Genomic DNA, 26,566 nt, shown 5'->3' with positions numbered 1-26,566 from the left:
CTTAGTTCTTTTACTGCAGTTTGCATACTGTTTTGTTCTCGTGCGATAACATATAAGAATATGATATGGTGTAAGAGCGAGAGACGCAAATTTGAGATGTAAAAACTACATTTACATTTCGAGATGTAAAAACTACATTTACATTTCGCTTCTGTTAGCTAGCGCTGCAGTTATGATTGAAAGTTTTTGACTCGTTTACGATTGCTTTTTTATCTTCTTAGCGCCTTTACTATAAGTGCTATTACATATACAAGTTGAATTTTTTGTTACAAATCCTAGTGCTTCCTGAAGAGCATATGTGCATCAGTACATGTGTTTTTCTTGACGGTTAGAAGCAATCCCAAACAGACCCTTAAACATCGATGCCAATGAAGTAGAAAATCATAAAGAGGCAAAAACATGGCATTGGCTGCTTGTTCTTTTCCGGAACAGACGAAAAAACAGACAAAGTCACCAACAAAGATTCCATGTAGCTTCATGCTTTAATGCGTTATTTCTGTGTATGGTAGGTACCACATCTTCATTTCAACCTTCTAGGGCCACAAAGAAGACAAAGGGGAGTCCAAAGCTAAATCCCACCAAAACTGCTATTCCTGTTTAAATCACAAATCCACCAAACCAACCACCACGGGTGGTTTGAAGTCATGCTGAGGCCCTCTGCATACACATGCCCGGTGCATTGGACGATTAAATTTACATGGTTGAATTTTTGACAGTTTTCATCTAGTCATTCAAACACCGGTGCATCTCATTCACTATGTATTATAGAAAAATGCAATTTTTTTTTTTAATCACCAACACAAAGGAACTTAAGATACATTATGCTCTGTTTGTTAACCTTTCCATCGTCAGCAGCATGCATGCAGCTGGACCTTTTCCCTCATTAGGTATTAGGTATTAGGTATAAGACTCATCTCACACAATTAGCTTTACTTGTTAACTGGTTAATTTACAGCTCGACACTGATCAAATTCAAACCCACCACATGATTAGCCATATTCCATGGTGGGCTCAACTTACAGCAAGGCCATCTTCCATGGAATTTCTTTTGGTACCACCATTGATCATGAAAACGTGCTCTCACTTTCTTCAATTTTTGCATCATTTGGAAACTCCCCTGATCCTCGCCAAGCAGAGAGCTTTGGGTTGCACCGTTGTGCTTTTTTTTATTTTTTTTTATTTTTACACTCTAGTATTGCATGCATGATATCTATATATACAACATATATATATATATACACACAGAGAGAGACACACACAACATATATACTACAATACACAGTTGACAACACACACACTCCATAGCTTTTTCTTTTTCATAATTAAGAAAACCTAAAAGAAATAAAAAGGGTAAAATTAAGTCAAAAGATTTTCAATTTTTGTTTACATATTTTGGGGGGGTCCTTGTCAAATATTTCTTGTGTGAATATGTGCCACTTGATTGTGATTCTTATGATGATCTATATTCCACTCTTTTTATAAAGTAAATAGCAACAACATAAAAGCAAAGAACAAAAGTAAACTAGGTACATTGTTATGGAACATAAAGAAGAAAAGGAAATTCCCATGGGGCACATTTGAATTATAATCCTTCATTTCCCTAAACATGTACTAAAAATGGGCCACCATTAGTTTTAATAAAGAATAAAATTGGGTTTTATTTTAAATTTGCAAATCAATTCATCTATGCGAGATTGCAACGAGTTTGTAGCTCAATTGTTAAAGAGTTTCATTTCATGTACTGGAGAAAAACTTACATACAACATGTTCATTCTCTAGCATCGTGTCTTGATTCAATAATGAAATGTTATATAGAGATAAACATAACATACATTTTAGTTAATCAAGACGCACAATGAGAGTGAACCTATTTTATAAAGTCGTTTCTTTTGCACTAATGCCCTGAGTTAGATTCTCCATTTCATAATATTGTTTGTAACAAAGAAAACAAAAACTATTAGTGAGAGACAATGGGGTTCGAAAGTGAAATGTTAAGGAGATTCTTTCAAAGCAAGTCTACTGGAAGACAATCCCCTAGGCTATTGGGTAATCCAATCCCCCAATCTCTCAAAAAGTGCTCCAGCCCTACCCGATTAATTGGGTTCCAGGGGAGCCCGACACACAACCCAGGCCCAAATTGCCTGACCCACTGACTGAAGGGAATGACGTCAGGTTGACGTCAGCCACATTATTAATTTTTTTCACTTCAGGCATGTGTGGTTCACGCTCAACTTCAGGCACGTGCGTCAGCAACATTATTAATTTTTTTTCTTTTTTCGATATGCACAATGTTTCTACATACGATCCAGATTTTTCCAGCAAAAAAGAATAAAATTAAAAAGAAAAAGAAAAAACTGAAACAATATAATTTTACTATTGGGCCACATGGCACAATATGGGCCGTTGGAGTACAAAATGGTCCACTTTAATTAGGTTGATAAAAATGATTAAAAATACAGAAAAATAATTTAGTGGCGTTATTGGGCAGTTCACAAAAATTGTATTTTAGGATAATAACACATGGCGTGATGAGATTGGTTAAAAATCATATCCGAAATTACAAATAAAATCATCTTTTATTATTTTATAAAAAAATAAAAAAAATATTTTAATACTCATGGCATGGGGTATATAGTTTAGGAATGGAGATACACTTGAACATTTACTGGAACTAAAGACAATTACTACGCGGTTGGGGCATTGGGTTGCCTATAGCCCATAGTGTATTCTAGGGGTGGAGTACCTCTCAAAGCAGGACTCCTCCATGTACTCTCTGCTACATAACAGTTTAACGTCAATTCTTATGTCAACATTATAAAACATTGTACAAAAAATATGAAATGACGGAAGAGTCACACTTTTAAGAGAGTCTCATTAACATTTCTCGAAATCTTTATTACGGGTTATATGTTGGCAACTTGGAAAATGGAATTGGTTTCAGAATCTGATTTTATAGGCAACCTATTTTATACTTCAAGCTATAGTATTATTATTGCAAATGTATAAATAAACCTTGAGTTTGTATTGGAATTCTCCTTACGGAATTAATTATATATTTGTTAAACTTGGCTTTCCGAGGTTTCGTAAGTCAATTATTGACTAGTGCCATGTGGGACGGTTCAATTTACATCAACTTAAAACCTCGTTATGGCAATCTCTTTTTATGTGATTTTATTTCTTTTTTATATAATACATATTTCGTTCTATATTTTCTTTAAAATCATTAAACTCTTTTTATATTACAAACGATTTTTATACTAAAAAAAATCATCTAAACTATAGTAATGAAGATGATTCAAATTTGAGTAAATATTAAGCCATTTGTACGAATAAAAGAATACTGAAAGTTAAACATAGAAAGATAAGAAGCTGAAAATTTACATTAAAATTGCTTGTTTGGAAAATTTTCAAAAAATAAATCGTAAATATGTGCTATTTTCAGGAAAGTGAACTTCCATTTTTTATGTAACATTTGGTAAACATGTGCTATTTTCAGGAAAGTGATTTTATTCGGATACCTTCCATCAAGTTCCTCCCATTAACTAATCCAGATCCTTGAAATTTGATTTAACGGTTACAAATAGAGATTCACTTTAAAAGTTATAATAACTTTAGTTGTTGGATCAAATTTCAAATGCCCGAATTGTTTAATAAGGAAGACTTGGTTTCCTTTTCACCTTTAGTCAAAGACCAATTAGGCAGATACAAATTTCAAAGATCCACTTCAGTCGTTGATCAATGTACACATCAACTCAACAAGAAAGCGATGCTCCTGACAAGAAATAATTCACATTAATAACTTTTATAATAAGAATATTATTTTATTTAACATAAGAGAAATTGTTATAGGCATTTCATAAATTCAAAAAGCCTAGTGTAGCAACGTTCCACTTCCAACAAGACCAGCACAAGGAACAATATTGAACAGAGAAAAGGTTGCAGCCAAAAAAATAAAGAACACAGAAAAGAGTAATAGAAAAATGATGAGAGACAAGTGTAAGGCATGCCTGTTTGGTTACTGAGAAAGTGTTTTCTAGATAGAGAGAGAGAGAGAGAGAGAGAGAGAGAGAGAGAGAACATCTGCATCTGCATTTGCAGAGAGATAATCATCATCAAAAGTATAGCCTGTTGAAGTAGAAAAATACAACCCATGAACCATCATCAATCTCTGCAGGTTTCTACTTTTCTTCTTTTTCTTTTTGTTTTTCTTTCTATTATATTTTTTATTCCTTTTCGGTTGTGGGCTTTCTTAGCTTTAGTAATTAAAGGCTCTCTATTACTTATCATTCCTCCCTGCAACTATCTGTTCACTGGTTCCCTTGATGCTTGACACCGAGAGCTCCCATTCAATCACTTTAAAAATAAATCTTCAGAGGGCTCTCAGATTAACCAGTTCTTGGTGAGTTCTCTCTTTTGGGTTTCAAATTCTTTTCAAATTGGGGGGAAAAAATCCATCTTTATTCTATTTTGTTAATTGTTTGTGGGTTTTTGTGTTGGATTTGATCTGTGGTTTCTGTGCTTCTGAATTCGTTTAGTGCCTTCAAACTTTGTTCTTACTTTTCTGCTGTCTAATTCTTAAAAAGATTGCATCTCTTTTTTTTTTCTTTCAGAGAAATCGCTGGCTGGGTCGGTTCAGTTTTCACTGAAATGCAATTCTTGCTGTGGAGTAAGTGATTTCTCAGTTTAGGGTTCTTAGAATCAACCTCAAACTCTCACCTTTGTACCTTTCATGCTTGTGAGTTTACATTGTAATTAGACCCTTTTGAAGAGGAAGAGAGTTTTGGTTCCAAAACTTTGTATTGGGGATTTACAGCAATGTGCTAACTGTAATTGCTGTAAGTTCTTGTGAATTATGGCTGAAATTAGACTTAAGAGGGTAGAACAAGGCCAAGTCAAGATTAGAAATGTCCCAATTGCCGTGACGCCGGAAGGTTTTTGGTGCTGCCCTTCTCCTGTTGTGTTTCAAAAGACCCTAAAAGCTCACAATTCCATGCACAAACCCAAGCCCTCATCACCACCACCACCACCACCCAAGGAAGCAGCTCACAGAAAACAAACCCCACTGAGTGAAAAAGAGCTAGCCTTTATCCCGTCGAGATCAGCGAGTATTTCTGATGGTCTACGGGGTGTTGGTCCTGAGGCGCCGGATGCGCCGGTGGTTAGTGCATCTATGGTTCCGGAGAGAGTGCCCAGGCCCAAAGTTGAAAATTTGCCTAGGAAGGTAGCAATTGAGTTTGGTGAACCTGGAACTAGTGATATGAAGGTGGTTTTACTTGGAAAGCAGGGATTTTGCGTGAAGTTGAGCGTTCACAAGAATGTTCTGGTTGAGCATAGCAACTTTTTTGCTGATAAACTTTCTGAACAACAGTCTGGTTCAGCTTGTCTTAACATCGAAGACTGTGATGATGTTGAAATATATGTTGAAACCGTTGGATTGATGTATTGCAAAGACATGAGGCAACGGCTGATGAAACAAAGTGTCTCGCGTGTACTCCGCATTCTAAAGGTAATACGCTGAACTGTGTAATGCATGATTTATCTCATTTCTGTGGATTGCAAAATTGCTGTTTTTATTGTTGGTTATGCGTTAATGCCAAGATACATAACCAATTACCTCAGTCTTTCTACTACTGCTGTTCATTATTATGATATATTTTGCGTTGGTTATACTTTTCATACTCTTATGTGTATTAGAGTAGTTCGGACATTACTTTCAGGAGCTCCAGCCGTCCGGTGGAATCACCAAATCCCTCCTGTTTCGGATATATACTTGTTACAAATTTTCGTCTCACTTAGAATATTAATTAATACAGAGTGTATATGACGGACATGGAGTTGATATAAGCTTTATTGCACTGTACTGTAGCTTATCATTTAATCATATTGTAGAAATCTTTCTCCCTTTTATCAAGAGAAATAATAACCACACACCCTTTTTCTACCCCTACACACCCGTGTTTATTCCTATCCGCGGTTTCTGTTTGATTTATTCAATTCGATGTCCAGAAATAAAAAGGGCTGTGTAGGAGGAGAAGAAGGGTGTGCAGGGTTATCATTTCCCTTTACTAATGCCTCCACATGTTGATTCTTTATATCATGATGCTCCTTTATCTGTTGTTTTGTTCTTCGTTCAATTGGATTTTGGCAGGTCATTTTGTTATTCTCTTTAAATGACTATCCTTCTGATTAACAAATAGAATGAAAAAGAATAAGAGGAAAGTGAACAGAGATTCACTTATTAGGGTTACAAAGCATGTTTATTGCACGAGAAATGTGTACATATGCACCTTATACGAAGCTGTATTTATTTGTTCAATGTTAAAAAACATGACCTTCTCTGAGAAAGTCGGGGGATATACGCTCATCAGGCTGCTTTTGTAGTTAACTTTAGTAATATCTATCCTCACATAATTTTCCATGCATGAAAATTGTTTTTTAAACATGTTTAGAGAGAAAAAAGGTGCTTTATCCCTGCACAGTCGTGATTAGGTAGATTTTGTAAGTGACCTTTGCAAACTGTTTGGTTATATCGAATTTAAAATGTTGTTGGTGACTATCGTGTGATATTTTCTTAGCTTAGGATTTTGGCATGTTCCATTTCAGCACCCTATATCCATTTTGAGATGCAGATTGATTGTTTTATCTGAATGGCCCTTCTTAATCATATGTGATTAGCTAAAAAGTTTGGCTTGGTTAAGTTCATTGATAGGGATTAAATTGCTTCATGTTTTGGAGCGTTCATTCAGTTCATTTAGCCAATGGCCGCTGATACTAATAGGGTTTATTTTTTACGTCAGATTTGATTGTTGTTAAGATGGTTTGAAAAGTCGGTAAATGAACTCTTGTAATGCAAAGAAGTAGAGTCGTTTAGATTATCATATACCGTCATTCAGTAGGTTTTGTATATCTCTCGTCAGCTTACCTGTATTTTCATTTTTCATCTTGCCTCCCTATATACCATCTATATGTCATAATTTAATCTGAAATACACTGAAACCTAACCTTTAATGGCACCTTCTTTCAGATTGCAGAACTACTTGGCTTCAACTCGTGCATGCAGTCATGTTTAGAGTACTTGGAAGCAGTCCCGTGGGTTGGGGATGAGGAAGAAGAAAAAGTTGTCTCGTCGGTCTTGCGACTCCAAAGTGAGGGTATTGGGGTCACTCCTGTACTGAAACGAGTCTCGTCCGACGTTTCTAAACCCCAAAAGGACACACTTTCCCACATAATTGGACTTGTTCTTGCAAGCAATGAGGAGAGAGGCAGGCGTGAAATGAAATCCGTAGTGCTCAAGCTCCTCAAGGAGAACAACAGTGCCTCAAGCTCTCAAGGTTCTGCTAACGTCTGCAATGAAACACTGTATAACTCGTGCAGAAGCTGTTTGAAGTTGCTGTTGTCCCTATTCAAGCACGCTGCAGAGCCAGAGTCTTCTGATAAGCCTGTCGACAACAAAGAACCTGTGGTGAAGCAAATAGCTTTGGCAGCTGATAACCTCTCATGGTTGCTTGAGATTTTGGCTGACAAGCAAGCCGCAGACGAATTTGCAGTACTGTGGGCTAGCCAGCAAGAATTGGCAGCCTTACATACGAAGCTGCCTATCGTGTCTCGTTACCATGTTAGCTGTATCACAGCCAGGCTGTTTGTTGGCATTGGTAGAGGGGAGCTGCTGCCATCTAAGGATACCCGTCAGCTGTTGTTACAAACCTGGCTGCAGCCATTGATCGATGACTACAACTGGCTGCAACATGGGTGCCGGTCATTTGACAGGAAGGTTGTGGAAGAAGGAATTGGTAGGACAATCCTCACTCTGCCTCTAGAGGACCAGCAAAGTATTATGCTTTCTTGGTTGGGAAGCTTTCTCAAGGCTGGTGACAGCTGCCCGAATCTTCAGAGGGCGTTCGAAGTGTGGTGGAGGAGAACTTTCGTTAGACCATACGTGGAAGGACAAGGTAGTTCCGCCCAGTAAGATAGCTCATTGACCTCACAGTAGACGTAAAGACTACAGAAATACCGTAACCAGTGGGAGTAATGTTTGTATGTAAAATTAGCGGTGTGCTCCATAGTATGTGGAAGAACAGAAGAAGGCTTGGAATATTTTCTCATTTTCTGAAGGCTAACATGACATATTTATGTGTGAAGTCAAAAGAGTGAAATACTGGAGGACTTTTGAGAAATTCCTGGAAGTGAACTGCTTTATGTGATGTAAGAAACTGCTTTTGTATTGGTGATGTGATGTGGGTTGATTGTTTCATTTGGAAATTGTTGAAAGATAAGAGTTAGTTGGACTTGTTGCCTCATGTGATCATGTATAATGTACCAAGTTTAATATTATCAAGGGCTCTAGATTATTTATAAATTTCAAGGTCGGTGATATTAAACCAATTGGTACATTGTATGATCAAACCGCTTATTCTACACTTCATTTTTAGACCATCTCCAATGGTTGGGCTAAAAGTCAAATATTTTAGCCCGAAAAATTTAACTTTTAGCCTAGAAATAGTTTTTCTGCCCGTTCTAGTCTAAAATTTTAGCCTGTGATTATTAAAGAATGAATTTAGGCTTTTTTTATGTTAGATTTAATTTTTTTTAAAAAATGTAGACTATCGTAAATTAATTTTATGAACATTTTAATCTAAAAAAATTTAAATTCCGATAAATATTGAAAAATTTAAATTCCGATTTCTGGGCTAAATTTTGGGAGGAATCTGACTTTGGTTTAGCATTTAGCATTTAGCCCAAAATTTCCCCTTGGGTTGGAGTGGGTTTGGGGGCTAATTTGACTTTTAGCCCACCATTGGAGTTGGTCTTAGAGGGAAGAATTATTTTTCGGAGATATGGTTGAACGGTTGATAGCTTCACTCTTGAAAACTGGTATAGTTCGAAACAAAGAACTATCGAGGGTTCTATTCGTAAAATTTGTGAACGATATCAATTGATTTGTAAAATTTGGCTTATGAACTAAAGAATTCGTGAGAGTTCCTTGAACTTATCACAATGTAGAGCAATAATTTTTTGAAATAACACCCTTAGGCCAACTCCAACCCACGGCCTAAAACCTATAATTCCTTTTCTATCCCCCCCCCAATCCATTCCAACCCAAGTTCTACTTTGGATCTAAAACCTAAAACTTAAAAAAAAAAGCCAGATTTAGGCCAAGATTAGTGGTGGAGCCCCCACCCTCATGGGTGTATCTTCCACTTGTCTGCCAATAACATTGAGCCCAACGGCTCTTTTGGTTGATCAACGACTCATATTCAAATGGGTTGTTGGTTATCCAACGGTCCACATTTAATTTAGTTAATATTTTTGTTTTATATTTATAAATTTATTGAATCCAACGATTAAAATAATTATAAAAAATTATTTAACTCAAAATTCATCCAAAAACTCTATAAATACCTATATATTTGTTGAAACATCCACACAAAACTCACTTTTCTCCTACAATTCTTCCAATTTTTCTTTCTACCATCTTCCAAAACCATGTGTTTGCTCATGTGTCTTGTGTTTATACATCTCTATCATGTGTTTCATATTCTTCTATAGTGTTTCATGAGTTTCATATGTCGGTTTAGTAATTTTTCAATGTTTATCAGAATTTAAATATTTTTAGGTTAAAAATTCATAAAATTAATTTAGGATATAGTCTACATAATATTATTTTTTACAAAGTTAATTTATAAAAAAAATTAGCATGAATTCATTTTTTAATAATCTGGGGCTAAAATTTTAAGCCAGAAGGATTGGAGCAGAAAAACTGTTTCTGGGTTAAAAACTAAATTTTTTGGGCTAAAATTTTTTGGTTTTAGGCCAAGGGTTAGAGATGGTCTTAGAACTTCTTCCCCCTTATTTGCCTTTTAATGTCCTTTAGTTTGGATGTAAGTTGTAATGATGTTACTCAAAAAGACCATTATTTCATTTTTTTTTTTTTTTTTTTGAAGCAAGATATATCAATATCCGGGCAAAGATGCCAAAGGTTACAGGAAGGCCCACATAAAGGCAAACAGCCAACAACACAGACTAGAAAAAGTAGAATAAGGAGGTTACAAGAAATACGGACGCCGCACCAAGTGCTAAAGCGTCCCTCCTTACACTACTACAAAAGCTAATGAGGACAAGGAAGACCATCGTTACACAACACATGAACAAGGGAAGATGGGGGTCTGTTGACCCAAATAAGATCACATACTTCCTTACAACGCCGCGAAGCCAAAAGGTCCGCTGCCGAATTGGCTGATCTTGGTACCCAAGACCAGCGGCACTCTTGAAAGGTCCCCCTCAAAATACTGCATTTCGCAATAAAAGGAAAGGCTTCCTAGCTGCCATTCCATGCTGAATTCTTTAAGCAGGAAATAGAATCAGAAGAATCAGACTCAACCACAATCAAACGCCACCCTCTACTGATCCCCAGGTTGCATCCGTGCATATACCATTATTTCATATTTGTAACACATTCGACGACATATGCATGGATTTTTAGTTCAAGAATCCAAATTTCAATTAGGTCTTGAGAATCCAAGTTTCATTTAGGTCTTGAGAAGCCATATTCCTGAAATGGCCCATTTTGTTTATACACCTGATTTTCCTGTTTTGCTGCTTTAGCCCATGAGAGGCCAGGTCTCAAACATCAGTCTATATTAATCGACTCCCCCAGTTTCTGATAGCCCACTATTCTAGTTCCACAAAGCGATAATTCTAAACAAATACGTGTTTCATGAGGTTGAGCAAGCAATGTTAATTGATCATTTCCCAAACACATGCTACTCTGCAACTCATTTGGCACCAAACTTGACCACAAAACAAAAATCTCAGCTTGTACTCATATGTTCAGGTTTTCTTTTGCTTTTGTGTTTTGTTTCAAAAAAAATAAAAAAAAGAGAATTATAAGAAAAAGCTAATGCGAGAGGTGAATTTTTGCTATAGATGCGAAAGTAAGTGCTCTTTTTATCATTGAAGATATAAGTTCTTAGTTAAGTTGGTTCAGTTGGTAAAGGCGTGTTTGTGGTTAATCTTCAATCCAATTTTGATCCCTGTAGTTAGATGTTTTCGTTGGTGCATTATCTGTAAATTCTTATGTAAATCTATACAAGTGGCAGCTGACAGTTAGATGCCAGACATAAGTTCTTCTAACTTGAGGTTGTAGGTATACCTTGCCATTGGTAGTGAAAATAAGCCAATCTCCCCCTAACTTTTTGTTAAAAAAAAAGAAGAAGATATAAGTCACCACATGCCGTCCACAGACAGATTTTTCAGTGTGACGATCGGAACACGGGGTGCTACATCACGTGTCACTATATAAATAGTGATATATATGTGTTAAAAGGTTAATAACTTAAATATTAAAATTTTCTACCACTTACATAAAAACAAGTAGTGTATCACTCGTGTTCTAGTCACAATGAAAATTTTCTCTGGTCCGCAGGTTTGCATGCATTTAGAATTGACTTTTCCATGTAATGCAATAAATTTCCAACCAAGACACTTGCAATTTGTAGTACTACTTGGGGCTCCAGTACCTGTTGCATTTTGCAGGTAGCGATAAAATGAAACTGCATGAACCATCAAACTTTTAACTTTCCCTTGGTATCAACTTACTATTACATATTGGGTTTAAGTTCATCATCTATATATTCTACGAAGAACAATACTTAGCTGCTGAAAATTCAGCAGCCATTTATGTTTTTATCTAATTAAATTTGGACACGTGTCTAAATAATTAAAATTGTAAGCACAAATTGGACATGTGTCCAAATCTGATTTGGTGAAAGCAGGAATGGCTGCTGAATTTTCAGCAACCAAGTATTGTTCTTCTACGAATGACTTGCAAACAAATTAACTAGTCAATACTGCTAAAGAGTAAAACCAGAGCAGGATTTCCGCACTCTTTTTTTTTTTCTTCCATGCACTCATGTTTATTTGTAGTTTTGCATTATCTAAATCAAAAGAGGGTCAGACACATAAGAGCAAGTCCACCCCTAAGGACTTTGTGCCAACACCCAACCTATTTATCCACTCCAGTGAACAATAATAGACTCCAATGAACAGTAATAGGCCAATGCATCTCCATCCCTAAAAAAATGCGCTGGCACCCAGTGAAAAAATGAGCTGGCACCCAACCCATTTAAAATATTTTTAAATTTTTTCTAAAAGAATAAAAAAATAAAATAGTTTTAATTTCGGATAGGATTTTTAACCAATGTGTCTCAAATAAAATAGTTTTAATTTGGAATAAAAAATTAAAAATTTGATGCGGGTGGAATGCATATAAAAATTACATAAGAAATAACATAAATATTACATACGAAATTAAATAAATTATTGATGTGGGTGGAATGCATATAAATAAATAAAAATATTGTCACCTGATCCGCTAAACTTGTCCCACTACGCAAGTTACCGGAAGCATGAGAGATGGCGTTTTTCCAACAAGTAAAGCATGTGTTGAGTTTTTTCCAACGACCTTGAAGACCTTGACTAGTTCTAGCATCTTTTCCATGTACATCGCAAAACACTTTCGTAATTTTACTCCACATTTCTTGCTTATCCATCTCATTACCTGTAATCGGGTCATGAGTAGTGTGAACCCAACATTCATACAACATAACATCTTCAATGAGCTTCCACGAAGACATTTTTTTCTCTTAAAGTGTAGAAAATATTGAAATGTAGATAGTATAGAAAGTGTAGAAAATATTGAAATGTGGTGTAAGGTGGAAGATAAGGGTTAGGTATTTATAGATTTTTTTTTTTAATTTCTGTATTTTTTCATAATTTTTAATAAATTTTAATATAGTTAATGAATTTGGACCGTTGGATTTGAAAAATATTCAAATCCAAGAGCCAAGGAGTTGCCACGTGGCCAACGGTCATATTTCTGACCGTTGGGCCTTTTTTAATTATTTTTATTTTTATTTTTTATGAAAAAACGTGGACCGTTGATCTGTGATCAGAATGTCCATTTTAAAAGTCAAATTTAAATTTTGTTTACCGTTGGAAATCCAACGGCACTGAGGAGGGCCACGTAGCTCTAAACCGGGTGAACACAAGTGGGCTGACAAGCGGGCCCTGCCGCCTGCACCCTTATCTCCTACTCACGCCTAGTCACGAGTGTGCTGCACACGCCAGCCAAATAGGCTGGCCTCTGGGTCTGTCCGGAATGGGTTGGTCTACTGCCTGGCTTGGGCTGGGTGCCAAGCTGTTTTGCGGGCTAGAGCAGATTGACAGGGTGCTGGGCTGATTTTTGGACAGGGTGTTGGGCAATGAAGTGTCCGGTGGACTTGCTCTAAATAAACAAGAGTATATGGAAATCATTTCTCAAAAACATTTTTGTTACGGAACAATCAAATTAATCCAACTATTGAACCCAAAAATGAAAAACACTCATTTCAGCTTCCTCATCAATTACAGGGATCGATCTTAGGATATCATCGGGCTTTAAATGTTCAGAGAATTGTCTCATCTGATTCACCGTGGTGGTACGATTCCTTATCGTCTAGTTGTAACCAAATAAAAATGGCACTGCTGCACCACAACAATGGCTGTGGTCCAAATACAGTACTGCTGGATCAGGATTGAATGTTCTCCTGTGATTTTCGAATCCCCTGTTCCAGGCCACCATATCATTCAAATTTAAAACAAACCCATTCACACCATAATGTCTCTAGCAATCAAGTTATTTTGCACTCCTATCCTATGGGCTGAGAAAGAGCTGCTAAGAAAAAGCTAGGTAAACAAGAAAGAGGGAGAGGTTAGAAAGAGGAAGATTGTGTCTAGCATCTGGTAATCTAAGTCTTGCATTTTTTGGATGGCTCGATCGTGTTAGCATGCGCTTTACTAATCATTCCTCCCATTCCTTTAGTCTTATTACTTGAATCTTAAGTCGTGGTCATGTCTCACTCCCAGTATAAGGATTGGTTTCATGTTTCTTCCCAAATTTTTCATTAGTTTCTGGCTCAATCAAACTAAACCAAATATTTTCAATAATCAACAAGATTAATGGCTTAGATTCACAGTATGACAACTTAACAACCTGACAAAAAAACATTTTATCTATTTTTGCCAGGGAAAATGATAATACACATTTTCTCTTCTTATACACCTCTGCTTAATCACGTTCCTTGTTTTCCTTTGATTTAAAAGTAGATTTCAACCCAATTGCATTAGAATATTTTAAGGAAAACCCATTCATCTTTTGACTATCATTTAATGTTAAAAATTTACCAAAGTGAGTTTATGAGGTCAATTAATAGTTATGGTTCTCATATCTGTCATGTTGTTTCATGCTTATTTTACCCTCTACAGTTTTGCCTTTTTTTTTTTGTCAACATCATTTTTATAATTTAATGTTATTTATGTGAACAAATTAATTTTTGGGTTTAAAAGTTATTAGATTGGAGTCTTATATATTGGTGATGTGGATGTGTTTGATACTGAATATGTAGGTAATGTATTTTGGTTTGATACCAAATGTGTAGGTAATGTGGACTTATAAGTTTTGATACCAATTTCGGAGGTGATGTAGATAGGATTTGCTTACCTATTTATAAGGTTTCGATTAACTATGCATGCTAACTGTCTATGTGTTGAGTGTTTTTGGGCTTTATATTTTGTTTTTTCAAGAGAAATTTTATTGCACATGAACAATAGGGTTATGACTGACAAATTGTTTCTTATGGATTCAAGTCTTAATGGTGGCAATGATGAAAGCTAAAAAATTCAAATGTATAATTAGCTAGACTAAATAATGCAATAATGCCTATACATCATGGTGCAAATTCGATCTTCACTGATCTCCTCCTCCTAACAATTAACAATTTAACCCACTAACGGTATCATTTGTAAAATAATAACAATTTAACCCACTAATGCTATCGTTTTTAAAATAATAATAATAATAATGCATTTAATTAAGATTTTAAAATTTTTATTTTTATTTATCTAAAAGGGTATGAAATATAAATAATAAAACATTCAACCCTAACATACTCAATTCAATAGCCAACAAGGGTTGACTCGGTTAGTAAGGTCCCAGCCTTGTGTGTCACCCCACCAAGGTTTGAGTTTCGGTGTTAGCAATTTTCGTTGAAGCCCAACGGCTACACGTGTTCCATATCACCTAATTGTCTTGTCTGCGCATGTTAGGCTTAAAAATTCGCTACACATGATAGGTCGTGTTGAGGATGAATCTCACTTTGATGAAAGAAGGGATTGCCATATATGAGGGGACGTATTGAGAATAAATCTCACATTGATGAAAGAATGGACTTTGTATGTTCTACTCCTCATACTATTAGAGGAAAACTAATGAAAAGGGCTTGAAAACTTTGGGTTTTAACGATAAGGACAAAATAAAAGGTAAAGTGAATAGTAAAATGATTGACTTTTTAGTGTAAAAATGTGATTTTTTGTTAAAATGAACAGTACCATGAGCTTTTTGCTAAAGTTCCCTTAATTTTATGGTGCAAGCTCAATTTTGTTCAACATTTGGTTACGAGAGAGACATGCACACAAAGGTAATAATGGACCCAATCCCAAATTAAACTTAATTACGTGTCCAATCTCTCTAGTTTTTGGTTGGTGGCCAGTCAGATTTATACATCCAAAGGGGTTTACCATTCTATAATAGACAGATGGTTAGGGTTAGGTCCACCCATTGATGTCCTGCAAAATGCAGTATTGTAGCTGTACTCATATGGAAGCGCAAATGGGGCCTTTTAATTTATTGAAAAACGAAGAAAAAAATTTAAATGCCCTGCATACAACTTTCGTCTGTTTGTTGCTTCACATTGAATTTGTGATTAAATTGTGTGACCAAACAAGACAAAGAAACGATATTCTGAAATGTATGTATGTATGCAATTGCAAACCCTATTAATTAAAGATTGCTAGTATAGTTGAGTGTGGTAGGCCTTAAAAGCTTCTGTCTCTCTCTCTCTCTCTCTCTCTCTCTGTGCTGTCGGTCCAGGTGTGTTAATGAACAGTTTCACAGACTCACAGGCGTGGAGAACCCCTACCAGAAAGCAACCTTTATAGCTTATAGTGCATGCATCATGCATGCATTCAAGCGAAGGTAAAAAAGACTTAAATTTGAATGAACGTTTGATCCAGAACATTCATCGTATAACTTTTTCAGTCTAATTTATTAATTTTAAGATCCGATATATATTGCGAAGTTTTAGATTTCAGCAACCCTCAGAGGATTCGTTCTGGTGTCTCATTCAGGTACCAGAATCACTGTTTGATTTTGACAACTATCTTGGTAGTAAGTTAAGGTGAAGGGAGTTATCTTCTTTGTTGCACTTGTCCGTGTTATAGTGACTGTCGACATTGATATTGTTTCCAACCTAACAGTTCAACATATGTGAAGTTTTATACAAAAGACCTCAATGATTCAATATATATTGTGTTTGATTTAATGTGGAACTTTACATTCTTTAGCATATACTTCTTGAGGATAAATATGTTAATATATAGCTCAACCACGTGCGCCTACATGATTGTACTTAAACTATATCAAATGAGAGTGGAATTTATGGTAATTTGCTGTACACCGCCGATGTCTAACTATCAACTATTTACATACACTCATAACCAGCTAACGTTAGCATTTCTATTCATAAGCACCTTTATTGAGACCTGAAATTCAGTACCAACAAATTTTAAACCAAAACACTGATGAGCTGCTTAATGGAGTTTTTTTCCCTTGTCATACCATACAATATAATGGTCACACCAAAGATTAATTCTAATTTAGTTCTTGTTGACTAGAATAGCAACATCACTTGATCGTTGCAGCACAACAACATAGGAATTCAAACTGTAGGTCGTATTGTTTTCAGTTTGTTATATATTGTTTCTGAAAGAAAAAGCAACACATTAGGTGAAGTGTACATGTTGCTTTTGCAAATTCTTGTTTGGGATTCAAGGAAGCGTAGTTTTGGTGCTTGTTATCAGGTAAATAACAAAACCTACCAATCTATCACATCTACGAGCATTGTTGGAGACAAAATATATTGACAAGCTATTGCAATGTATAACAATGTTGCACTATATATCCGCCACTGAAGAACACAACTTGCTTAGCTTTAGGTTGTGGGGTTCAAAGTACTCTCTACTCTTCACGCACAGTACTTCTCAAACAACCAAGGCATCACTATACACTTACTGTATTCAACATATTATATTTTGAGAATCGTTTGAACCAAACCAAACAGAATCCTTAATTTGCACTCCAAATATATATATATATATATATATATATATATATATATACAACATTGATTTTCAATTTTGTAGTTGGAAAAATTGACATTCACCTCTCCCAGACCCTGCGTAAAGCGGGAGCCTTGTGCACTGCGTACGACCTTTTTTTTAGTTCAACACCATTTCGGCACCAATGCTACTAATAGGCACTTAATGATTACCAAAGTAAAAAACAGAAAAGGATTTCTTTGGTACCAGAAAAGATTATTTGACAATACATGATACATTGTCGATATTTGATCATTGTCTATTTATTTGACATTGTTCATTTAATATAAACTACACATTGACAATGTACCGTACGATCGAATTAAAGTACCGGAACTTCATAGGGTAATAGAACTTCAAATGCCACACTGAAAACATGATTAGAAGCCCCTTGGCTAACCAATTTAGATCAAAGACATAGTAACGTTGATGTTGCATGTACAATTAAGCGACCCTTGAAATGACCACTGAGGAAAATAACACAACACTCATTTATAGCAATTTACTCCGAAATTTGAAGTTCAAAAACTCCAACCATAATGCCGCTCAATATATATATATATATATATATATATATATATATATATATATATATATATATATTGTAGAAAACTCAGTTTTCACTTCCTTTTGCCAATCATAGTCTACTTCAACCTTCAATAGTATGTCTATCAATGCTTGAGAAGGGAAATTCAGACAAACGTACGCAATAAGTTGTTTACCCCATCTGAAGGGGGAAATCAATCAAGGAAAGCGTCCTGAAACTTGGAGCCACACTAGACTCCACAGACAGTGCCACACCTAGTCAACGTGACAAAATATCGACATGCCTTCAATTCAACTTTACGTCTACGTGCAACTCCCACACCATGTGGTTCTATACCACTATTTCTAGTTTTGGCTAGGCATAACATTTACAAATCAATCATAACTATGTTGTTTCTGGTGTATACTCAATCATGGAGGATGGGTTGTTCACGGAGAGAAGCAAGCAAGAGATAAATTGAGAAAATAACTTTCACACATTCATTTTCTTCTGCTACACGCTCCTGCCGATTATTCTGCATTGATTTTTCCTTTGACTTATTCAATTCATAAGTAAAATATAAACAAGGGTGTGCAATGAGAAAATAAGAGTATGCGAAAACCACTTCCCTTGATTAATTAATAAACCCAACTCATGATGGGATCTCTCATTAATATTGTTTAAAATAACAAATATACATGATCACCATAATTCTCCCTTCATTAACCAATTTATATGATGGACATATAGTGCAAAGTAACTCTCCTTCCTCTTCTCAAAATATGATTTAATTTCATGATATTATTCTAGTAAATACCTCCTATTGAGGTACAAGACCAAATTAAAGTTTTTAAAAGGAGAAATAGTAATTGCAAAAACCATCTACTATACAATTACAATAGACCCCACTAATTACTTAATGCTACTTTTCTCACCATGTATCTTTCTTCATAGAATGGATGGAAGGTTATATATATATATATATATATATATATATATATATTTAAGTAAAAAAAAATATTGAAAAAAGATAAAGAAACTCATTAACTGTTTTTTCTTTTCTTTTTACTACGTTCTATAGTCTATAGAAGTTTGATATACTAATCAATAAAGAGAAGTGGTTGATTAATTCCCTAACAGCCCCCGAAGTCTCTAATGGAGAAAGAAGAAGAAGTCTTGTCGGGCATATTGTTTCCACCACCACCACCAGCGTGACGAAGCCCTAGAGTGAGTGACACGTCACCAGCTGCCGTGGTGGTCCCGAAGCTTATAAGCGTAGTAGAAGAATCGATATTACTACTATTTTGATGATCATGATGAGCTGCAATATTTGCATTAGCCGAGGTGGTCCCGTAACTTCGACACGTGTCATCGGAAGCTGCGGCGGGGAAGCACTGGTACGCAGGAGAAGCCACCGTAGTAGAGGTGGTGGTGGCCATCATAGGGTGGTGGTGCTGCTGCTGCTGATGCCTATTGATTGCTACGAGTGAAGGGTCGTTTTCAGAGGCATTGATATCGGATCTTTTGCTTGCTGGCGAATTTTTTGTTGTTGTTGTTGTTGTCGTTGTAGGCGTTGGAGTTTGTGCAGCGAGGCCAGCATTGCTGTTACGTTCTCTCTCTTGATCTGCTGCTGCACTAGTAGCTCCTCCTACTCCTCCTTCTCCTACTTCTTCTTCTTCATTGGCTTCTTGCTGGTACATCTCTTCCACCATGGGTTTCCACAACCGAACCCTAGCATTTATGAACCAATTTGAGACCTGCATTCAAAACCAAAACACTTTATTTTTAAATAAAAATTAATCCATCTCTCAATTTCATACCAGTCAAACCACGGGTCTATACATTATGAGAAGAATTTATATAGAATGAGTTTACCACCAGCGTGTCGTCCCGTTTCAATAAAACATAATAAGTTTCTCAGTACATGCCATTGCCTTATTAAATTGAGAAGCCACGTGACAATAAATCATTTTATGTAACTTGTTCTCACTACCACTGCTTATTGATCACTATATATATATGATGCCAATATCTTGCTTAGAAACTTAGCAAGCATGTGAAATTACAACCCTAAGTGTGGTGGGCAGTCTGGCAATAAAAATATTTATTTTGGCAGGATAAGAAAATAAAATTTACATCTTTTTTCTCAATATAAAGTTGAGAGAAAAACTATATAACTATAAATTTTGACATGTTATAAGATTTTTGTAACCAATATCATATTTTGGGTTTTCATGCAAACAATGAAAACCACATTTTTTTTGTCAAATAAACCAGATTGAAGTGAAGAAAAAAAAAACATAATCAATGCAAAAGATACTACAACGTAACATTGCTAAAGTTTACGATGATGACCTAGCTAATGATGAAACAAGAGATGAAGATGCCATAGTTAATTAAGGATTATGAATAGCTTTGATTTCCTATAACCAATTTAAGTGGGAACATTTATTTTGTCTTTTAACTTAAGGTTCTTAAATGATAAGATGTGGTAGGGAAGGTGTCATTTGATATGAGTGTGTGTGAGAGAGAGAGCGCGCGAGCGAACCAAAGCTGCAAACTCTCATGTCTCATCTGTTATGTACTTGCATGGCACAGCCCTTTATTGTCTGCTGGTGTGGGGTTGGTTTTCACTGTTATCAGAATTTATGTCAAGGACTTAAAAAATCCACTGTTAAAAGAAGGAAGAAAGAGGCAGATAAAACACATTGTCTTTCTTCAATAGAGAAGCGTAGAAACCCTGATAAATAAAATCCAATCCCATGTAAGTCCTTCTGAACCTACTGCTGGTCCCTTCCCTCCCATCTTGTCTTTCTACCTAGCTACCTATCATTTCTTTCTTCTTCGTTAGCACGATGGTCTATACATATGCATGTTTATATACAGGAGCCTTTTCTTAGCAGGGTTTCCGTTATAATGTAGCAGAAATGAAATGATATTTAAATATCATGTACGGACAATGCATTTAATGTATACGACCCTCATATACTGAAGAAAAAAATGGACAAAAAAGTGAAATATATATGAGGTAATGTCTAGTGAATACATAGTTTGTATAAGAAAGCATCTCCAAAAGAAGTGGCAAAGTTAAATTTGATATTCCACGTAGGAAAAATGAATCTTCAATGTAGCTAGCAACCCAATTAGCAAATTGAAGAATTAGCAACTGATCTTGTAGCAACCCAATTTACAAGGTCAGTTCCTACTTCTTCAAGTTAGCAAATTGCGCAGTGCAATATTTTATTTGAAAGTATTATTTGGTAAAAACTTCAAAAATAATATTTTTTTTTGTTGTCAAACGATAGATTTTTGTTAGATTAGATATTAGATTAATCACCGACGGAGTTTGAACCCATACCATCATGTAAGGACTTAACACCATTCCACTACTATAATAAAGGGTCACTTGCAAGTTTGAAAATAAATTTGAGCTCCACCAAATAAGATAAAGTCAAGTTTTAAATATTTTCAAATGAAAAATGAAATTTGAAGAGTTAGTTGAAAAGACAAATTTTTAAAGAAAAACTAATGAAAATGGCTTGAAAACTTTGAGTTTTAACAATAAGGACAAAATAAATGGTAAAATGAATAGTACCAGGATTGACTCTTTAGTGTAAAAATGTGATTTTTCGTTAAAGTGAACAATACCAAGAGTTTTTAATTAAAGTTCTCAATTTTTAAAGTAGTATAAAAGTGTTAAATGGATTATTAAAGGAAACTTTGAAACATAATTTTTGTTAATTTCCTTTTGAGATGCTTTACTTACTGCTCAAGATGAAGCCAAAACTAAAATAATTACCTGATTTCTGGACAGACCAGTCTGTCGAGCCAACAGATGCTTATCAGCATCGCTTGGATACCTGAGAAAGAGACCAGAAAAGAAAATGACATCAGAGTCCTTGTCTGAACAGTATAAAGAGTCTCACATCCTCCTCATACCCCTAAGCCTACATGAGGTTAAAAAGTATTTCTCCTTTCGCTCTATGCATGGGCGTGAGAATCTAAGACAAGAAGATATCCAGTCTCGATCGATCGCTACCTAGCTCAGCTCATCTGCGCTGTACCTGGACTGTACCACCACAACAACAAGACGTAACAGACCAGCTACCACGTAGAATCTCCTCTCTTTTCTCTTTCTCTCTAGCCTTTTTATACAAGACAATGTGTTTTCTAAGAGAGAGAGATATGATGCTTTAGTGAATTAATGCATTTCCTTTTCCCCAGCTTTTGGCTGACCACGCAACATCCCAAGGACACTGCGTATAATTACGACACCCTTTTAAGAGTAATCAGAATAGACTTGTACGTGGCTTGACTTAATTATTTAACTAATTAATAAAGTGCATGGCAACCCCGCTTTGATAGTACGTATCATATATCAAAGACTTACGTTACTTGGACTAGTTTCGACCAAACAAACAGTACTTAGACGAATATAAGTAATGTTTCAATACTAGACTTGTGTTTTGAACCAAAAATCAACCTGATCGACACTCCAACAGCAGAATAAAAAGCCTATCATGCAAGAGAGCATTTCCATATATGATATGAACTATGTTGCTGAGGCACAATCTGATACAGATACGACTCACATGACGCATGCTTATATATTAAAAAATGCATCAATGTAGTCAGTTTTGTGTGTTAAAATATTATTATTATCTTTGACAGAGTGTTTACTTGATTGTGTGCATTAAAATAAGAGTCTCCTAAGTAATAGTTGACGGTCATTTTCACAATTATATATCATAATATGAAGTAAAGCTAAAAGAGTATGGTAAAAGGTAACGCACGGGTGAAGAAAATGCTCAAAAAGCCAGGCTCTCAAGATGTTGACTGAGCGTTCCGGCAGGCCTCGTTGTGGCCTCCAAGCTTCTTGTTCCATCATGCCCATTTGATGAAATGCTCTTTGCTGCCTTAGGCTTTGCTCTAGCAGCTTCAGCCTCGGGGTCTCTCCTTTTGTTATTCCTGAGGTCCCCGCACCATCTTTCTCTCCAATTAGCTCACAGCTGTGCTTCAACTGTGCCGCGATCGCGTCCTTTAGGCACCGAAAATGCCGTGACATGGCCTTTTGTGCTAGAGCTGTGTACGGCACCGCTGCTCCGAAACCCATCACCAGATCGAATGCGTTTACCACCATCTGCATTTGTTCGCAGTAGTGATTGTACCTTCGATCCACCTGCAATCATGCACATGTAATCAATATTAACTATACATGTACGTATTCAATGCAAATGTCTGAATTACTAGCAAGTCACAATCTCTTGAGGCCTTAAATGTTCACATTTTTAAGAAGTTGGAGTGACTTGATGGCTTTGAAATAAACGTAGAAAACAACCAAATAAAAAATAATAATGTAAAACGTGCGACATAATTTAAAGAATCATGTTCACGGTTAATTAATCTTCCTACTCAACCAACAAAAAAGTATTGACCAAAGAAGGCAACATGTTGATAACTAAGCAACCTTAGAAGCAGATAAGAAGTCTAAATCATGTTACATTAGAGAAGGTAGTTACGAAGTGTAACAAAAGAAAACGAGAAGATGACTAAAACAAGAAAGATTGAGTACGAGAAAATTAAAACATGAGATATGAGTGCAACAGTCAGATCAAATGAGAGAGAAAGAGAGAGAGGGTCTTCTTATTTTCAGAGTATTATAAGCCTAAAAAATTGAGAAGGATGGTTTTGATCTTGATTAAAGAAGAGAGAACAAATGCATATATCAAATTAGCGGTACAACAAAAAAATTGGTTGTTAATGGCAACTATAAGAATATCTTTGGTATATACAAAACTGACACACTTACTCATCCAATTTATAACAGAACTAAAACAGAAATAAAAACAGGATCAACGAAGTTATAATATCAATAGATTCCCCGAGAAATTACTATGAACAGTATGATCATAACCTAGAAAGGCACTGACATTCATAACAACCTTCCTATACGTAATATGATGATGTGAAGCTAAAGTATAAACCATTTCGATCAGTGAAATATATTATCATTTTAATGTAGTGTTTAAACCAAAGACTAGCTACCCTCGACCCTATGAAAGAGAAGAACAGCCCTATTACATCAGCCGGCTTTTTTTACCTATTTTTTTAAAGAAATATATTTTTTTAAATAATTGTAAGTGGCCGGAATTTTCTATGTTTGTCCGGTGACTTGGGAGAAAAAAATTTGGGGTCTAATAAAAAAGCAGAAGTCTTTGGAGAGAGAGAGAGAGAGAGAGATTACATGCCTCATCAATCATGGACAATAGTTTGACTTTCCTTCGTTGATGTTCAATCCTATCAGCGGCTGACAACGGAGGCACATCCTTTGATGAAGATGAAGAGGCACCACCATCACCGCCACCGCCACTAGCTGGATTAGAACTAGGGTTTGTGGTGGTGTTCTGCCTACCACTTGTACTACCACCAAACTTGTTCTTCTTGAGCTGACCCCTCCCCACACTGCAAAACTCTTCCAACAATTCTTGGGCAGCCTTCACATACTTGGAGTTCCTCAACACGTTCACAACCCCGAAGGACGATGACGACCCGAAACTGACGTGATGACCGCCTACAACGCCGCCTTGCTGCAAACTATGCAATGCCTGATGATGATGGGAACCCAAATTCTTATACTGAGGATTAGACCCTTGATGTTGATGATCTCCTTGATTATTGTAATACAGCAAGCCACTAGCACTATCTGATCCCATCCTGAATTCCTCAGCCTTTGCTGCCTCCAAGTGCTGCAAAGAAGTTGATAGAGACAATGAAAGTCCTTGGCCTTCCACAACCCCACCAATTTCACCACCGCCGCCAGCGGTATTGCCTCCTGCTTCATGGCCGTGATGACTCTCAGGGACCCAAGTGAATTGACCAAAAGCCCCTCCACCGGATGCGGCAGCAAACCCTTGGAGTGAATTGGTGGTGGTGGAAGGGTTTGGAAGCAACATGTGAAGGGTGGAAGAAGTGGTGTGAGAAGGAGGAGGAGAAGGCGATCTTGGTTGTGATGGGTTCATTAGAAAAAGCTGCATGGCTGCCGCTGAGTCTGCATTAATTGTTGAAATCTGATGATGGTGCTGATTTTTTGAATCTCCCAATGGTCCCAATCCACCACCACCCACTCTTCCGTACCAGTCAGCCGCAGCAGACACTGCTGCAGCCTGCTGCGGCCGAGGCATCATCCGATAATTGGCTGACATTGGATGTTCTAGCAGTTCGGCGGCCCCAACAGGGCCACCGCCTGGAGGGTAATTGAACATCTCAGACAACATCCCAGCGGTTTCGTATGCTGGGAGGCCACTGGATTCTTCCTCGTTTAGGCCAACCAGTGGCGGCGGGGGAGGGGTTTCGAAGCCTTGCACCCTCAGCTTTTCCCTCCGGATCTGCTGTGCCAAGTGGTGTTGCTGCTGCTGCTGTTGTTCTTGGTGAGTTGTCATAGCCGATCTCTCGAAGCCATTGGAGAAAGTGAAGATGCCTTGGTGGTAGTCTTGGGACATAGAATTAGGAGGATTGGAGTAGTTTTCTGAATCAATTGAGTGGTGACGATGATGAAGATTACCCTTTGGTGGCGGTGGTGGGAGTGGCGGTAAAGTTACTATGCCCATATCATAAAACTAGTACTGATCTTCTTCCTCATCATTTTTATCTCTCTCTCCCTCCCCTTGTTGGCTTTGTAGTCGCTTCCCTCTCTTTTCACGCTTGATTTACTGTTCAATTCAGCATGGATTTGTCAGACACAAGCAAATAACAAACAATACCCATCATGGAAGAGTACTTTGAGTACTCATTAATTCATCAAGCTGATTAAATATATCACTATGAGAAGAATTATTATAAACAATATATATATATATATATATAGAGAGAGAGAGAGAGAGAGAGAGAGAGAGAGAGAGGAGAGAAATGATAAAATGGTTACTACTACCCTTTGTTGTTGGTGTTCTTTTTTAATTTTTGTGTTCTCTTTTCATCTATACTTATCATTTTCAGCTTTGTTCATCATCATCAAGTATATTTATATACATAGATATATATACCTCGAGGAGTTGCAGAGTATGAAAGGATGTAAAGCTCTCAGACATCGTTTTCCCTTCTGTGGTATTGAAAGCTTCTTGAATTCCTCTCTCTCTCTCTCTCTCTCTCTCTCTCTCTTGTTTGTGCTGTCGCTCTGTCTGTCGTCTCTGTCTTTCTCTTTCTCTCCTTTTCTTTCTCCTTTTTTTCTCTTTGCAGTGAGTGTTTATGCAATCACCTTCAACCCTTCTGAAAAAAAAGAGGCGATAGCAAGAGAGGGAGTATATGTTTGCTAATATAAAAATGAAAATGGTGGCTTTCTTTCGGAGACTCCTCACTAATTAATATATATCTCTCAAATTAACCAATAAACGCAGCTATAGCTTATTAGCTGCTCCAAGAGAGAGAAACAAACAAAAAGGAGAAAGAGAAGCAGTCGCTGTTATCCTTCTTCATCGACTCTTCTTTTCCACACCATTATTTTATATTTATTTATGCTTTCTATTCTCCTTATTCTTTTTAAAATCATTAATATTATTACATTGTCAAACAAAGTTGGAAAAAAAGAAAATATATCATCTCCGGATCTCTTCCATCAAAACCTCCGCATCAAGTGATCCAGATTCTTGAAATTTGATTCAACGGTTAAAATTATTATAACTTTTAAAATGAACCTCTGTTCTTAGCCGTTTGATCAAATTTCAAGAATCCAAATAACTTGATTTGATTCGAGGACTTTGATGGAATAGATCTCTGATATTTTTTCCGGAAAAAAGG

At 36.4% G+C, this 26,566-nt stretch overlaps 2 protein-coding genes and 1 long non-coding RNA gene across 6 annotated transcripts; 1 reads left to right on the top strand and 2 right to left on the bottom strand.

Annotated features, from left to right (window-relative positions):
* The first annotated feature begins 3,864 nt into the window (after nucleotides 1–3,864).
* Nucleotides 3,865–8,356, top strand: LOC126589509 (BTB/POZ domain-containing protein At3g50780-like). 2 transcript variants are annotated; one of them, XM_050254829.1, is made up of 3 exons: nucleotides 3,865–4,174; nucleotides 4,611–5,506; nucleotides 7,025–8,356. In XM_050254829.1, exons 2-3 carry the CDS (start codon nucleotides 4,853–4,855, stop codon nucleotides 7,964–7,966), a joined length of 1,596 nt encoding a protein of 531 aa, XP_050110786.1. In that variant the 5' UTR covers nucleotides 3,865–4,174; nucleotides 4,611–4,852; the 3' UTR covers nucleotides 7,967–8,356. The 2 variants fall into 2 exon arrangements, with proteins under 2 accessions (XP_050110786.1, XP_050110778.1); XM_050254821.1 differs by having other exon boundaries at nucleotides 3,865–4,399.
* Nucleotides 8,357–11,021: 2,665 nt separating this feature from the next.
* LOC126589499 (uncharacterized) lies at nucleotides 11,022–13,035 on the bottom strand. 2 transcript variants are annotated; one of them, XR_007611849.1, is made up of 2 exons: nucleotides 12,363–13,035; nucleotides 11,022–11,549 (listed from the first exon to the last, which is right to left on the bottom strand). It is a non-coding gene; the product is annotated as an uncharacterized LOC126589499 (long non-coding RNA). The 2 variants fall into 2 exon arrangements; XR_007611848.1 differs by having other exon boundaries at nucleotides 11,022–11,516.
* Nucleotides 13,036–18,796: 5,761 nt separating this feature from the next.
* LOC126589484 (BEL1-like homeodomain protein 2) lies at nucleotides 18,797–26,182 on the bottom strand. Of its 2 annotated transcripts, none has more exons than XM_050254791.1 (5): nucleotides 25,816–26,182; nucleotides 24,025–25,485; nucleotides 22,570–22,955; nucleotides 21,576–21,636; nucleotides 18,797–19,533 (listed from the first exon to the last, which is right to left on the bottom strand). In XM_050254791.1, the coding sequence occupies exons 2-5, from the start codon at nucleotides 25,381–25,383 to the stop codon at nucleotides 18,910–18,912; spliced, it is 2,430 nt and encodes an 809-aa protein (XP_050110748.1). In that variant the 5' UTR covers nucleotides 25,384–25,485; nucleotides 25,816–26,182; the 3' UTR covers nucleotides 18,797–18,909. The 2 variants fall into 2 exon arrangements, with proteins under 2 accessions (XP_050110748.1, XP_050110755.1); XM_050254798.1 differs by having other exon boundaries at nucleotides 25,704–25,821.
* Nucleotides 26,183–26,566: the final 384 nt, after the last annotated feature.

This window comes from Malus sylvestris, chromosome 2 (assembly GCF_916048215.2).
Source record: "Malus sylvestris chromosome 2, drMalSylv7.2, whole genome shotgun sequence".
NCBI lineage: Eukaryota > Viridiplantae > Streptophyta > Magnoliopsida > Rosales > Rosaceae > Malus > Malus sylvestris.
This window is presented reverse-complemented; position numbering and strand designations above follow the sequence as displayed.

Coding starts and splice junctions, on each gene's coding strand:
- LOC126589484 (XM_050254791.1), bottom strand. CDS start 25,383: ATGGGCATAGTAACTTTACCGCCACTCCCACCACCGCCACCAAAGGGT. Junction 22,956..24,024: donor TATTGTCCATGATTGATGAG/GCATGTAATCTC, acceptor GCATGATTGCAG/GTGGATCGAAGGTACAATCA. Junction 21,637..22,569: donor TTTGAGCATTTTCTTCACCC/GTGCGTTACCTT, acceptor TCTCTTTCTCAG/GTATCCAAGCGATGCTGATA.
- LOC126589509 (XM_050254829.1), top strand. CDS start 4,853: ATGGCTGAAATTAGACTTAAGAGGGTAGAACAAGGCCAAGTCAAGATT. Junction 5,507..7,024: donor GTGTACTCCGCATTCTAAAG/GTAATACGCTGA, acceptor ACCTTCTTTCAG/ATTGCAGAACTACTTGGCTT.